Consider the following 14569-nt stretch of genomic DNA (forward strand, 5'->3'; position numbering starts at 1 on the left):
CTGCCCAAGCTGATTTCAAGTATCAAAGACACCGTTACCCTTGCTGAGGTGCTCCCACTCACAAGCACTTGTTTAATGCTGAATCCTCTGGGAATGAGCCAAAGGAAAAGGGTCATGCAGCATTTACAATTAAACACAATGAGCTAAATTCTGACCTCTGCTAATTCATCGGAGTCGTACGCTGTCCATCTGCCAGTACACACAGAAAGACTGAGGTTTCAGTCATGCTTTGCCTTGCTCTGCTGATTGGCTTAGGCCAAGGCTCTACTCCTAGGTGCAGGTCCCAGCTCATGAAGAAAGGGTCTTTTTCTCAGCTGAAGCTTAACACTTCTGTCTCTCCTGCTTGTGAGGGTGGATTCGATGGAGGACTCCCTACCTTTCTCCCTTCAGCCAGGGCTTTGAAATGCTGTGGGGGAAAGGAGACTGCATTAGTGTAGTTACTTGCTCTCGTCACTTGACGACACACACAATCAGCTGTTTAGAGATAAAATATTTAGACCACCAACTCCCAAAAAACCATCAAATTCCACTACGACAATATTGTAAGCGTGAGGCATTCTTTCAACTCACCCCCACAAAAAGGTACACCTCTAAGCAGAAATTGATGCAATTTGAAAAGCTACTCAACTACATTTATGAAACATAATGGCTTCCTTTCCACTCTACACAAAATAATCTGTTATTTAGAGGAAGAAACTACATTGATAAAAAGAGAACATTGATGGAGGAGGAAAGGGGAAACACGGGGCATACCCCACACCTCCATAAATACATTAATAAAAAATGAAAAGTACATTCACATTCATCAGTGGAACCTAAGTCCCCTTAGAAATAAGTGAATTTATTGTACAGGGATGGGCAAATACTGGAGAGAACGTAAGGAGGATTTCTCCATATATAGCATATTTGTCCAAAAAATAAAGACATTTTGGAAAATCCTTGGAGACTCGAGAAGGGAAATAACAGGGCGTCAGTATTTTATTGAATTGTCCTGCAAACTGCTTTTTATAAGAGCCCAAAAGAATCAATCATTCATTCTCCAGCTGCTAGTAGAAGTACCACAGCATTTGGTGGAAGAGTAGTGACTCTAAAACCAGTGACAGAGATCAAGAGGTATGGGAAATTCTGGTACTAGAAAAAGTAACTCAAGTCAGTGTTCTACATCAGAGATAGAATAGCATGTATTGACAAAGGGGGAAGTTGGTTGGAGTTTGCTGGAAGAGGGTCACTATATGCAAGTGTTGTATGAAGGAATGAATCCTTGTGAGTCATGGGCATGGGATGTGTGCAAGGTCAAAAATGCATGACAGCTAAGATTATTAGGAAATAACGGTAACACTTCAGAAAGTGATGTTCTTTGGCTTGGACAGGCACTGTTGTCCTGGGCTCTTCAGCAGTGCAGGGGAGCTATTGTGAATTTCAGGACAAGTGACTTAACACTGCCTCTCTTTCTCCCTGCGTGCCCCCACCCCTTGAGCATTCTAACAGTGATAGCCTGGAAGGTGGCGGACAGGGCTGGAGTCACCTACCTGTGAGTTCTTGAACTCTGAATACAGCGAGAAGAGGACATGCAGGGACTGGACCCGACTCTTATAGACAGGAATGTCCAGAATAGCTAGGACAAAATAACATAAGGATACTGAGCACAACCCTGCTGCCTGGATATTGGCCCCCTCCGAGTAGCAGTATCCTCTGAGCAGCCCCAGTGTTTGGGGCTTTACACATTTAGTTCTTTCTCCCAACTGCAGTCACCAGGAGATGCATCAGCTTAGGTCAGGGCTGAACTTAACTGCAGGTGTCTTACATTTCCTAACTGTCTTTCCATCTCTAGTGCTACTAGGCTACAGTGCAGTCAGGAGGTTAGCAGTGAATGGTGAATAGGACAAAGCCTGAACCGAATATCCAGAGAGAACAGACATATTTAGAAATATGGGACCCATCTGTTTCTTTGCACAAGGACATGATACTGGGAGCACAACACCCATCTCCAGGAAAAACAATTTTTGGAATGAAAGCTCTGGGTCAGGGTTATTCACCTTGATGCAGTGTGGAACTGCTAGAGGTTCTCAAGGGACCTCCTATCAGCCTGCCCACCGGGGGCAGGCTCTCTCCCACACCTGGGGCATGATGACATAAAAGACTAAGCTTGAATGGGAGGGGAATGCAACTAATTCACCTGCAATACCTCCTCCAAACAGCCTGAGAGCACTGCTGTCGGGAGGAAGCGCTGCCTGCTCAGGCACCCCTCTAGGCACATAACACTTTAGTTTGTGCATGGTGGTGCTTGGAGGATGGCGAGGAGCTGGCACTCCACTGCCTCTGAGAAGAAGATGAGAGTGACACATACGGGTCCTTTGCTTACCACATATCATGTCAATATACTCAGCCAGGCCACAGTTGATGTCCGCAGTTGGAAGGCTTACCTAGGCAGGACATGGTAAGACATGGAAAGAGTGACTCATGATCCAGCTCTTGTTCAGTTCCCATACAGCAAGAATACGTACTAGTGTTACCCCAGCACAGAGCAGGCACAGCCTGCTTTATATGGAGGGAAGCCTCTGGGGCCCATTCTTCGCTTGGTGTCTTTACCAACACGTGGATGCCCATTCACTAGGAATTGAGCTGAAACTCACTCATTTCACACAGGCCACTGAACAGGCATCATAGGGTGGCAGCTCTCAAGCACCACTGACTGACCTGGCTGGCTTGAGTTGATGAGCTAGAACATACCAAATTAGCCTGGTCATTGGTTGCAAGGTGGTTTTCCATTATATTAATACAAGAAACCCAAACAACTCTGAGCCAGCCTGCGTTAATGAGGGATAACACAGAGTAGGCAAACAGGCCAAAGTGAAACAAAAGCCTAGATTATGCCTGTAATACACAGCTGGGGTAGCTGTTAGACAGGCTGACAACATACCTTTCCCAAGAGCTCCTCAAATTCTGGGGACCATTCTTGCATCAGAGTCTCGATATCAGGCATTGGCCTGCAAGGGGAGAAAAACAACCCTGCACGTAAACACACAGTATGCCAGGATTAATTTTGCTGGATGTGGGGCTTCCTGACAGTGCACTGACAACAGACTGGTGTGAATGGCGAGAGTGTGACAGCAACAGCACTCTTGTCCTCACAGAGAAAGAAAACAGACACACATTCGCGCCTATAAGCACACACAAGTGTGGTACTGATTAAGTAGCTTTCACAGTAGTCAAAACAAGGTGCCAACTCCATATTGCAAGAGACAAGAGCAAGTCATCCACAGATTTCACTACACCTGCTATAGAATGAGAGTTACCGTACTACACCTCTAGAGGTCTGGGATCAAGTCTGATTTGGATCACATGGGAAAATGAGTTTGATGGTCTCAGATTAATCCACACATCTGGACATCACAATCTATATATGCTACAAATCTCTTCACACGAGAGGCTTATGGGACAGCAGTGGGGCTTGCTGGCTGGGACTGAGGAGTTTTGGCAGAGGTGTGTGGTGAGCTCAGGCCTGGAAAAGCGGGGAGTATGCAAGTCAGGATTGGGGATACTGGCAAAGCAGGGTGAGAGCTTTTCTAATAAATAATAATACCTTCCTCAAAGCACTTTGCAAAGGTGCTCAGGATTTAGAGGGGGACCAAACTCACTTGCAAAGTTAAAGACACAAACACAAACAGCTGTATGTTTCAAAATCAAGGGAGAGTTTTGCTGAGGAGTTATGAATCCATAGGAATTTCAGTTAAGAGTGGATGAGCCAAGTAAAGGTAACATGGAGAGAATGCACACATTCATTCTTAACTCTTGCCTGTGTCAGAGATTTTGACTTGTACACACAATCCATAGCTGTAACCATTTACCAAGTATCTGATGAGAGATCAATTCCTTCTTCACAGTCATGGCAAGAATAATTCTGATGAGGTGATGTTTTTATCTTCTCTAAATAAATCATTAGTCTAACTCTGTATCTGCATTTCTAAAACCCCTTTCACTGCAGTGCAACATACTGTAGGTCAACAAAGTTCCTCCTCTCTCCTGACTCTGCATTTTGAAAAGAGTTAATTATAGTTCTTTGCTGTCATGCAGAGCCTTTCATCTCAGGGTATCTAAGCACTTCACAAACATTAGAGAAGCCCCTCAGTCCTACTCTCAGGTAAGTCAGTATTACTATCCTCATATGACAGGTGAGGAAACTGAAATACAAGGTAAGTGACTTGTCCAACATCAAACAGGTCAGTGGCAGGGGGAAAATAGAACCCAGGAGTCCCGACTCTTAGTCTCCCCACTCAAGCTACTTACACATGCACCCTTTCTACAAGGGCAAACTAGAGCTATCCGAATTACACAAAGTCAGCAGGAGAGAAATTCCATCCATTAAAGGATACTCAAACTGCATCTCTGCATGTAAGACAAGTGGTAAGGAGTAAGCCGAGTAAAATACAAATGCGGGAGGGTACAGAGAGCTCACCTGGTGTAGTGCACAGTAGCAGGAGGTTTGAAGCGATGTAACTCGCTGATGCTCTCGATCCAGTTATCAATAGCTTTGGGATTCTTCTCTGCATTCTCCAAGCTCTTCACTTTTATTTGCTGCTGAGAACAGAAATGAGAATCTGGAGACAGACTTTCCAAGGCTGGTGGGTCCCTGCAAACCCTATGCTTCATTCCTGGCTGGATTGTGTGGTTTTGGTCTCTTTCCCAGCTGCGCTATACTATCCAGTGTCTGCATATTGGAGCAGAAGAGCAACTGGGAAAGAACACAGTGACCCAAACCAGACAGCAACAACCACAGGGGAATGAAGCTCTAACCCAAGGAAACAAATGGATCCAAAGTCTGTTTATGAAGACGTGTGTGTGAATGAGAGCAGACACACTGTAGTCTAAAGGCGTGGGTGGGAAAGATGTTTTCCTGTTCATGAGAACTTAGTCAAATCCTCACTGTGCTGTAACCATGGTAGTGGTACAGCCACACAGGTTAGAACAAGACTCCATCTTTCTACCAAGCTTAGTGTGGGGTAACCAGCTCTTTTTCCTTCATAACTTACTGCAACATTGTGCTGTTTGGAGTTTTCCGTTAACCAGAGAGAGAGCACCGTGGAATCTGACTGTTTTGTGGATGGCTCATCCAGTACCAACAGGCCAAGGTTATCTGGCTTCCCATTGGGACATGGAACCTGCAGATAAACAAAGAGGAACTGAATTTTTTTTCTTCTAAATTCAAAACTAGAGTTTAAAGGCTGTTTAAAATGAGCTTCTCTAAGTTATAGACTTGGGAGATCAATTTTCAGAGTAACAGCCGTGTTAGTCTGTATTCGCAAAAAGAAAAGGAGCACTTGTGGCACCTTAGAGACTAACCACACGAAAGCTTATGCTCAAATAAATTGGTTAGTCTCTAAGGTGCCACAAGTCCTCCTTTTCTTTTTGGAAGATCAAAAGAAACAGACTGGCCTTAGAGAAAGAGGTGACAGAGGGAGAGAGTTGTAGAGCTGTATGGCAATTCTGGAGCAGAAAAAGAGCTGCAGCTTAAATGGGATGCTACAGAAAACAGAGCAAGAAGGAACATCAGAATTAAACGACTACCTGAAACCACTGAAGGAGGATGTACATGGTAAAGTTGTTAAAGCTGAGCTCACCGGAAGAGGTGAAAGTGGAGAGAGCAAAAAAAGCTCTGCTCTGTCCACTTAGGTCTCATAATAGACTCAGAGATCTGATTGTGAAATTTCATCATCATCAGCAGAAAGATTTAATTTTAAAAAAACAGAGAGCAGTCAGAGCTTTTACTTAAAGGCCTCAGTTTTTCCATAACCTCTGTGCCCTTACTTTAAAAGAGAGAAGAGAGCTGGAGGAAATTACAGGAGCACTCAGGAGGCCAGATATCCACTACAGACGGGGATCCCATTTACACTCTCATACAGCTTCCAAAATCAGTAGTATGATACAGTAAGAGACTGTAAATAAGAGAAACCAATACACTCCAGTCACTCGGGTTAGAAATCCAAATCTCAGACATACTGGAGGATAATCCAGAGGTAAAACTAAGGATGAAATTCTGAAAAAAACCTTGGTAGATGGTGAAATCCAAGAAAAGAAGGATAGGAAAATACAAGACAAAAGACTGAAATAGCAGAAGTGAAGCTGAACAAGAGGACTTGGATCCCTGAGGGACATGTGAAGAGTAACTATGTTAATGTTGTAAGAAGAACAGTACTAAATTTGCTTTAATTGTGGTGATCATAACTCTGATAACTGTGTTCTGTATTTTAACAAGTAGACAAAATAAAGGACAATAGGGGGACTACATAGGGGGGCATGGACAGAAGAGATTGGAGCAAACTTAGAGCAGATGGGGAGGAGCCCATAGGGGTCCTGTATTAATCCCCCCCATGTAACTCAAATGACCAGATGGTAATCTATCCCTGTGATAGAGGATTAAGATCCCATAAGAGAAGAATATACCACCTTTGGATTGCAAGAGAAGCAATCAAAGAGTTCATAGGGAGAGTACAAAGGTTTAGGGTTCAGCAAAGGACATTTGTTTTGGGGACTGATTTATACACCATGTTGGTATTTTATTTTTGGATTTAAAAGAAGAAGAATGCAGGAGAGGGGAGGAACCAGGGAGGCAGTGGGGAATTAATACAAAAAATACTATGGAAGTTCACAAACCGAAATCAAGCCATATTCAGGCACACAATTGTGAATACACTGTAATTAGAAATGAGAGAGAGAATGTCCACACAAGGATTCATGCCTTCAAACAGCTAAAGCATCATAATAATTTCAAGTTTTTCCATAAGCCATTCTCATGATCCCACATGTGGCAATCAGTTAGACCCCTGAGCATGTGAGCGAGAATCAGCCAGCCAAGCACCTGAGAGAAAGGATGCTTGGTGCCACTCAAGAGCTGTGGGTTTCCCTGTCCAATGTCCCCAGCTCCAGCTGTGGCCACCCCTGATGCTTGAGAGGAAGGAGATAAAAAACAAAACAAAACAAAAACGGAGTAGATGGGGGAGCATCCCTTTCTGACCCTGGCTGATGGTCAAAAGAAACACTGAAGGATGAGCTTTTAGGAACATAAGATGAACTGGAAGTGAGTCCCAGGATTGCTGAGCCTTGCCCCCTACCATCACAACCAACCTTGACACACAATCAGACTCATAAAATTGTCCAGCTCTCTCTGAAACTAATTGAGTTGTTTGCCACCACAACTTCTGTTCCAGAACCTCACCCCTCTGATGGTTAGAAACCTTCTTCTAATTTCCAACCTTAATTTTGTGCATGGCCAGTTTATACCCAAATACTGCAACATTTTGGAGACTGGGAAATTATACTTGGAGGAGACTTCAAATGCACACATATTCCTTACTGGTACGGATTGGATAAAAGAGACAAGGTGGACAGGGAAGCAGGTGCAGCATTGATTTCTCTGATTGCTGGAGAGAATTGAACACTGGGGAACAAATTCACACATTTTAATTCATACCCTCATAATATATATACTAGACTAGATTTAATGTTAATCACTAAATCCTTAGTGAAGCAGACTAGTGCTATGGAAATTGGCACCATTACATGGTCAGGTCATGCCTCACTGGAAGTAATATTTGTTAGCATCATCCTAAGATCACTTTTTTGGAAAATGAACTGCTTGCTTCTGCAGGACAAAAATGAGGTTGCAATAACTAAAAAGGACATTGTTCTATACTTTAAAATAAATAATAAGACAATATAAAAAGGTCTTCTCTGGGAGGCAGGTAAAGCAGTATTTAGGGGCCAGTTGATAAGCAGAGCCTCTAAATAGAAAAAAGAAAGCAGCACTTAAGAAAAATAAAACCAGAATTGCAGATAAAAATGTTGTGACATTCATAACAACACAGGTTCAAAAAAGTATATAAACAAATAACTAATATCAGGGGAAACTGAATGTGCTGATGGCAGATGCCACTGAAAAAAACCCTTAGGTATAAAAGCAGATGTTTTATGAAAGAGGAAATAAAAGTGATAAGATAGTGACACAAAAATTAGAGAGGAATAGATTATTCCACCAATTAAAAAACCATCAGCAAAAAATAGTTACACAATGCAGTGAAATATATGCTACTTTTGTTCCTTATTATAAAAAACCCTAAACTTCAGAGTTTGACCTATCTGAGGTAATTCAAAAATATTTGGAATTAGCAGGCTTGCCAAAGATAAACAAAATTGATAAAGAAACTTTAGATAAAGAAAAAGAAGAAGAAGAAATCTCAAAGGCAAGAGCAAGGATAGAGAAACAACACTAGCACCTGATGGTTTTGCAGCTAAATTTCACATAGTAGTTAAGGAGTTATTAGTGGGTCCCTGAAGGGTATCTTCATTGCCATTCTGCTATGGGAGGGACTTCCACAACCTATGAAAGAAGCTACTGCTGGTCTCCTGAAAGTTGGAAAAGACTTTACTTTATGCAGCTCCTATAGGCTTATATCACTGATGAATCACAGCGAAGATTTTAAACAAAAATACTAGTTAGCCAACTGCCATCCATGCTCTCAGTTTATATAAACCCAGATCAAACTCTACTCATTAAGGATAGACAAAGTCAGACAATATTTGGAGAGTACTCAATCATTCATAATGCCAGTTTAAAAATAATCAATTAATTTTGTTATCACTTGACCCAGAGAAAACTTTTGATAGAATAGGGCAGAACTTGCTATTTCAAGTCCTGTCCCATACAACACTGGCCCACGGTTCCTTAATTGGATAAATGCTCTTTACATGAACCTAAAAGCAGCTGCGTGAATTAATGGTGCTTAATCTCCCATGTTTGAATTATACAGAGGGACTAGGCTGGGATGTCCATTGTCTCTTACTTTTTGCATTGGCCATGGTGCCTTTGCATTGAGGATAAGGAATAATGAATTGAGCACAGAAATAAAACTTGCAGGAACACAACAGAAAATAGTTTTTCATGCTGCTGATATTATTTTTTTTTTATCTAACCCAAACATTTTCCTAAAATCAGTATCTAAAAAAAAAAATCCGTGACTTTGGAAAGTATCTAAATTTAACAAAATTTTGACAATTCTGAAATGTTAGCTATGAATTTGCTGGACTCTGATAAGTCATTCCCCCAGAAAACATTTGGGTACAAATGGGCAACAAATTCTATAGGGTAGCTAGGAATTCAAATCTCAAACAACCTAGAAGAGTTATATAATTAAAATGTCAAACCATCAAATGTCAGCAAATGAAAAGATCTGGAGTGCTGGGGTAAATTTTCCTTTTCTTGGTTGGGAAGAAGAGCCACAGTTAACATGCCATGGATATCTTTCTTGTTTCAAAATTTTTTGTAACCACCCCAGATAAAAATCCTAGCAGGAATACAAAGGAGGATGTTAGATTTTATATGGAATATGAAAAGAGAGAGTGAGTGCAGATACTTCACTCAGACCCATTAAATGGGTTGGACTAGCTGTTTCAAATATTACAAGGTACTGTCAAGCCAGCCAGCTCAAAATAGTAGCAGATTGGGAGCATTCTAATCCAGTCACACACTGGGTCTTTACTGAAAAAGAAAACTGTGGCTGTGTAAATATTGCTAGGCTACCAAGGATTAATAAAAAAAATCCAGATATTTATACAAATCCTTTAGCAAAGGCTATTCTATGGGTCTGTGGAAGAACTAGATAAAACAAACAAACAAAAAAAAAAAAACTTATCTCCTGATACTGTGACAGGGTGCACCAACCCCACACTGGTCCAGCAGGGGTTAACCCCACACTATGGGCCGAGGAGGCCAAGTCCCCATAAGTGGGTTTGAGCCCTTAGTCTGGCACCCTGTGTGCTGAAACTGCTGCTCTTCCAACAAAGAGAAAAGCAAATGCTGCTTCTCTCACTAAATTAATATTGTTTTCATGGGAGAGAGCACTGTTTGATCCTGCACAACAGGAGTTACAGGGGAAGGTCTGAAAGCTGGGTACCTTTAAGAAGGCATCAATGTCCCCAACAGCTGGAATGAAGTCTGGAATGAAAGGCTGCAGTTTGTGTTCAAGCTCTATCATTTGTGGAGTGTACCTGAGAATTACATGGGGAAATTATCATCCAGGAAAGAAGCATTTCCTTCTGTAAACATTTCACCCCCCACAACATCCCAATGCAGACTAGTTCTCCTTCTACTCACCTCCTTATATACTGGAAGAGCTCTTTAATCTCTGCAGACACTGGTAGATACTCGTAATCTGCAGGGTTGTAGGCACTAGAGAAAAGAAGAGATATTCAAGACCAACAGATTCATGCAGATTAACTTTATTGGGTACTTATATCTGATTCTCTGTGGATGTGTTAGAGGAAGAGAGGGCCTTGGATGCTTTCCCCAGTTTAGCACACCTATGCGGAGGGGTGGATCTGGCTACAGAATAAATTTACAGAAGAGATCAAGAGAATCCAGTCTCTGACATCTTTAGGAAATGCTGCAAACTCTTCCTCTTTGAAGACGTGTTTCCACCATAAGAACACCACTCACAACACTGACACCCCCTTTTACCAGATACTCCCTTTTTTTGATTTGAGTTTAATTAATAATACCATGGTGATGGGCAGCAGACCAGACTTTCAGAAAAGTTATATTACAATAAGTGTAATGATAAAACAATTATTTCCCATGGGCCAGGCTGGCTTGCATGCTAGACATCTGTATGCAGATGAATTGTCTGCAAAAAGGCAATAAATGTACTCTTTGTCTTTGTGCAGCACAATGCATTGAGCATATTAATGGGCCCCCTAATGTACCGTGCCCTCTATTAGTGCTAGTTTATTATACTAAGTGTCAGTTTATGCCAGGCTCCTGGGTACCCCCTACACTACCTCCAAGAGGCTGATTGCATTGGTTATAAAGTTCATGAGTAGGTATTTGCAGGAAGAAAACTGGGCAGCTGTATTTGAAATTTAAGAATCCCATCTGTGTCAATAAACAATCCAATTTTCAAGCTGTCTAAGAACAGTTCTATTATATGAACAGTGCGTCTTTTCTGATGCTTTTTAAACCCCAGTGACACTCTTTCTGTTCACATGGTCAATGGAATTCCTCCTCCTCCTCCCCACTTAATATAACTATATCCTTGTATCTTCATTTTCAGGGCTGATACTCTGAAAACAGCTCTCCAAACCTTGGATTCAGACTTACAGTTCCCATTGCAGCACTCCAACCATAGTACCACTGAGCTGTTTGGGGATACTTGCACCTACACATTATCTACCTCAGCTTTTAAACCCCTCATTCCCACAATAGCTAACCTAAAGACATATCTGCACAGTATTGTTAGACTGTAACATTATTCAACTGGGTTGTTAGGAGTCTTCTCTCAGAATGGAGACCTTGACTTTAATTCACATGGCTACTCTCACTGTTATTAGGAATTAATAATCCCTCATACCCCTCCAGAGGGGCTCCATGCTCCTCTTCATCATCGTCATCATCCGAGTCAGTTTCAGACGAGTCGTCCTCATCCTCCCCATCCTCATTCTCACTAAATACTCGCTGCGGGGCCAACTGGGCTAACTTCTTCTCCTAGGTCAATGTTAAAACCAGAGTTATGGTGCAACATACATTTCCACCAGCCCCATTTTCCAGCTCTATCATCTTTCATTCTAAACAGAAAACACCCTCTGTCCAAAACTGCCACAAATGGGTGGGGCACAGCTGTGTAAGAAAAAACAACTTCCTCTAATAGCATGGAAAAGGAATGCCAGCACAGACATTTAATCTAAGGTTGCCACTGCTCTCAGTCTGACTCGAATGAATGGTTTTCAGTGGTGGTGGGGGGAATGTTCAGTTCTAATAAATAATAATTTGTCTTTCTCCTAGAGGATCTCAAAATGATTTGCAATCATTACTCCGCCCTCTCCAAGTCCCTGCAAGGTAGCTGGTAGTATGACCCCACTTTACAGCTAGAGAAACTGAAATACTGATGGGGGGGAACTGGCTCGCCCAAAGTCATTCCACTGATTGGTGGCAGAGATGGAAACAGAACCCAGGAGTCCTGACCCAGAGTCATCTTATCTTCTCTAACCTTTAAAAAACACTCCCTACCTTTACAGCCAAATGTGGGTGTAAGCCCTTGTTTTTCCCATCCCTCTTTTTATCCCACTTCAGCCACTGCCTGACAATGGGCCTGGTATTCATTATATCCACACTGGATGGTGTCAGCTGCCATGATGTGAAAATCTCCTTCCAGATCTATTCTTCCTAATACACTTAAATTGTTCCATCTGTTCTAACTGAAGGAAAGAGCAATCTGACCCTTCTTACCTTCACCCTAGTATAAATAACGTGCCTTGCCAAAAGATACTTCAACTACATTTCTTTCTACTCTAAATGTGTCAAAAATCACAGAACTTTCCAAGCTGTTTTCCTGCAATTTCCCCAGTAGGACTCAACATGCAGATAACAAGGCCCCAGTAGATGGGGCTACAAAATGCTGTGATCAAGCATAACAGCAGAGAACATGGGCAACCTCATACCTTGTTTATTTCTTCATCATACTCATCACTGCTGTTATCAGCCATGTTTTTGAGCTGTGGGCGTGTGGACCTCGGACCTGTTGAAGAGATCACCAAGAAGGTTTCCGTATGCTACCCAAGTTTGGGTTGTGGGATTGCGACATAGATTGTTACATTGAGGCACTTACGAATGAAGCCCTATCTACACAGGCCTTACACCCAAGTTTAACAATCATGCTTATTCACATTTTCAACTTGCTTTGGCTGAACTAGAATATAATGCAGGGGCTAGCCATGGTGGTGAAGCCCAAATCCATGTTAAACCAACCATGTCCTAGATGCAGACCTAGATTTCAGTGACAATTGCCATTACCACATCTGATCTCACTAGCTTTGTTGCAATGAGCACATTTCATTAATAAAAATGTGTGAATGTATTCTATTTTACCGCCTCATAGTAATATGCTCATGAGCAAATCCCAGTGAATCTGATCACTCTCCCAATTTTATGGAGAAGACTTAAATCCCATCAGAATATTTTTAAGAAGATATAATAACCAAGATCAAGCTGCCAATAGCATACCTGAGGTTGGTCAGCGTGTTAGTTTTAAGGAAAGAGACAAACGGTTTTAGTAAGACAGACAGAAGCAGGATGTGAAATTAGGCTTTCCCTACCTTGCTGCTGCGGAGTTGGTGTGTAGATACTGGCAACCTCTTCTGAGTCGTTAATCTCTAGACTCTCATCATAGGGCTGGTTTTCAACTATTTTGGTCTAATAATAAACACAAACACTTTCGGATGACGTTTATAGGGCCGCACTTTCCCTTTCATGGTATTATGGGCTCGCCCTAGTTCATGACCGCAAAGCACTTTGAAGATGAAAAACCTCTTTAATCTGCTCATGTGAAAGGTCCCATCTGCCCCTGGGGGTGCCTCACGGAGGGACCCAGTTCGGCACGTGGGCGCTCCGCGGGCCGTCGGGCAGTTAGGGACCCAGAAGCCCCGCATGGCCAGTGCCCCCAGGCCCGGGGCTGGCATCCCACCGAACGCCCCCGGCGACTGTTTTACTCCCCACGGGCGCCCCTGCGGGACACTCGGGTCCCGCCCCCGGGCACCTCGCGCCGGGCTCCCTCCCCCAGGCTGGCGCTCGGTCACCTGCAGGGCCTCCGCCATGTCCCGGCCTTTCAGGGCCCTGCTCGCCGCCTGGACTCCATCCCCGCCGGGCCCAGCCTCTGTACCGTCACCATAGCGATTGGAGAGCAACTCTCGCGATAATTTGCAGCCCCAGCTCTACGACTTTCCGGCGACCAGCTCGCCTCACCCAGGATCACGTGGAAGTCTCCTCCCCCTAGTGTCTATGGTTATGGGAAAGCTTTGAGCAGCGGCCCCTAGTGGTCGAACAGCTTCACGGCAAGAAAAGAGTGGACGGCGCGTCGGGTTTTGGTTCGCCAGCCCCATGCACAGCTCCAACTCAGGCTGGCCTTACTCTAGATCGGGTTGGCTTGGTCTAGCGCACTATCACCCCGCCCAGTGCAGGAAGAAACGCTCCGAGCTGTTCTAGTTCGAGCTAGATTGGTTTACAGCACTGCAAACTCCCATCGTTTTAAGGCGGGAAGGATGGGAAAGGGACTGCAGTGTTCTAAAATGGACGAGACTGACTCCGAGCAAAGCAAATCCTTCTAACGCCTCTCGGGCTACAAGGCAAGGGGCGCTTTCTAATCCGTCATAACTTGCCGAGCGCACGTCAAAGCCTCCGTCAGCCTGTCTGAGAAGAAAAGTGTTGCAGCGGTGCGAGTGGCAGGGTGTTAGAAAGACAGGGTGGGGCGGGAACATCTTTTATTGGACTAACTTCTGTGGGCCAGTGCCTCAAGCTCCCGAGTTTGTCTCTCTCACCAATGGAAGTTTGGTCCAATAAAAAAAATGTTACCTCACCCCCCTTGCCCCTCTGGGAGGGCAAAGGCGGCAGGGGTTAGGTTTGCGCTACATCAGGAGTTTTCAATCTGAGGTCCATGGATGGAGAAAGCAGGGGCGGGATTGGCAGACCCTCTCTCACCATGAGGTCTTCAGGTGGACAAGGCCCGGACTAGCCTGTGCCCTAGATCCG

At 43.5% G+C, this 14569-nt stretch overlaps 1 protein-coding gene across 3 annotated transcripts; it reads right to left on the bottom strand.

Moving 5' to 3' along the window:
* Nucleotides 1-44: 44 nt before the first annotated feature.
* IFT46 (intraflagellar transport 46) lies at nucleotides 45-13779 on the bottom strand. 3 transcript variants are annotated; one of them, XM_084611818.1, is made up of 12 exons: nucleotides 13621-13779; nucleotides 13141-13237; nucleotides 12487-12563; nucleotides 11400-11533; nucleotides 10148-10222; nucleotides 9948-10041; nucleotides 5031-5159; nucleotides 4457-4575; nucleotides 2921-2987; nucleotides 2363-2423; nucleotides 1530-1615; nucleotides 45-406 (listed from the first exon to the last, which is right to left on the bottom strand). In XM_084611818.1, exons 1-12 carry the CDS (start codon nucleotides 13636-13638, stop codon nucleotides 311-313), a joined length of 1053 nt encoding a protein of 350 aa, XP_084467944.1. In that variant the 5' UTR covers nucleotides 13639-13779; the 3' UTR covers nucleotides 45-310. The 3 variants fall into 3 exon arrangements, with proteins under 3 accessions (XP_084467944.1, XP_084467943.1, XP_084467945.1); XM_084611817.1 differs by having other exon boundaries at nucleotides 4457-4578; XM_084611819.1 differs by lacking the exon at nucleotides 2363-2423 and having other exon boundaries at nucleotides 4457-4578.
* Nucleotides 13780-14569: the final 790 nt, after the last annotated feature.

This window comes from Lepidochelys olivacea (assembly GCF_965140295.1).
Source record: "Lepidochelys olivacea isolate rLepOli2 genome assembly, chromosome: 22".
In the NCBI taxonomy this organism is placed as follows: Eukaryota; Metazoa; Chordata; order Testudines; family Cheloniidae; genus Lepidochelys; species Lepidochelys olivacea.

Excerpts from the sequence above, each read along its gene's own strand:
- IFT46 (XM_084611817.1), bottom strand. Across the intron at positions 4,579-5,030 it reads CCAAACAGCACAATGTTGCA|CAGCAAATAAAAGTGAAGAG; the intron begins GTAAGTTATGAA and ends TTCTGTTCTCAG. Across the intron at positions 1,616-2,362 it reads GTATATTGACATGATATGTG|CTATTCTGGACATTCCTGTC; the intron begins GTAAGCAAAGGA and ends ATTTTGTCCTAG.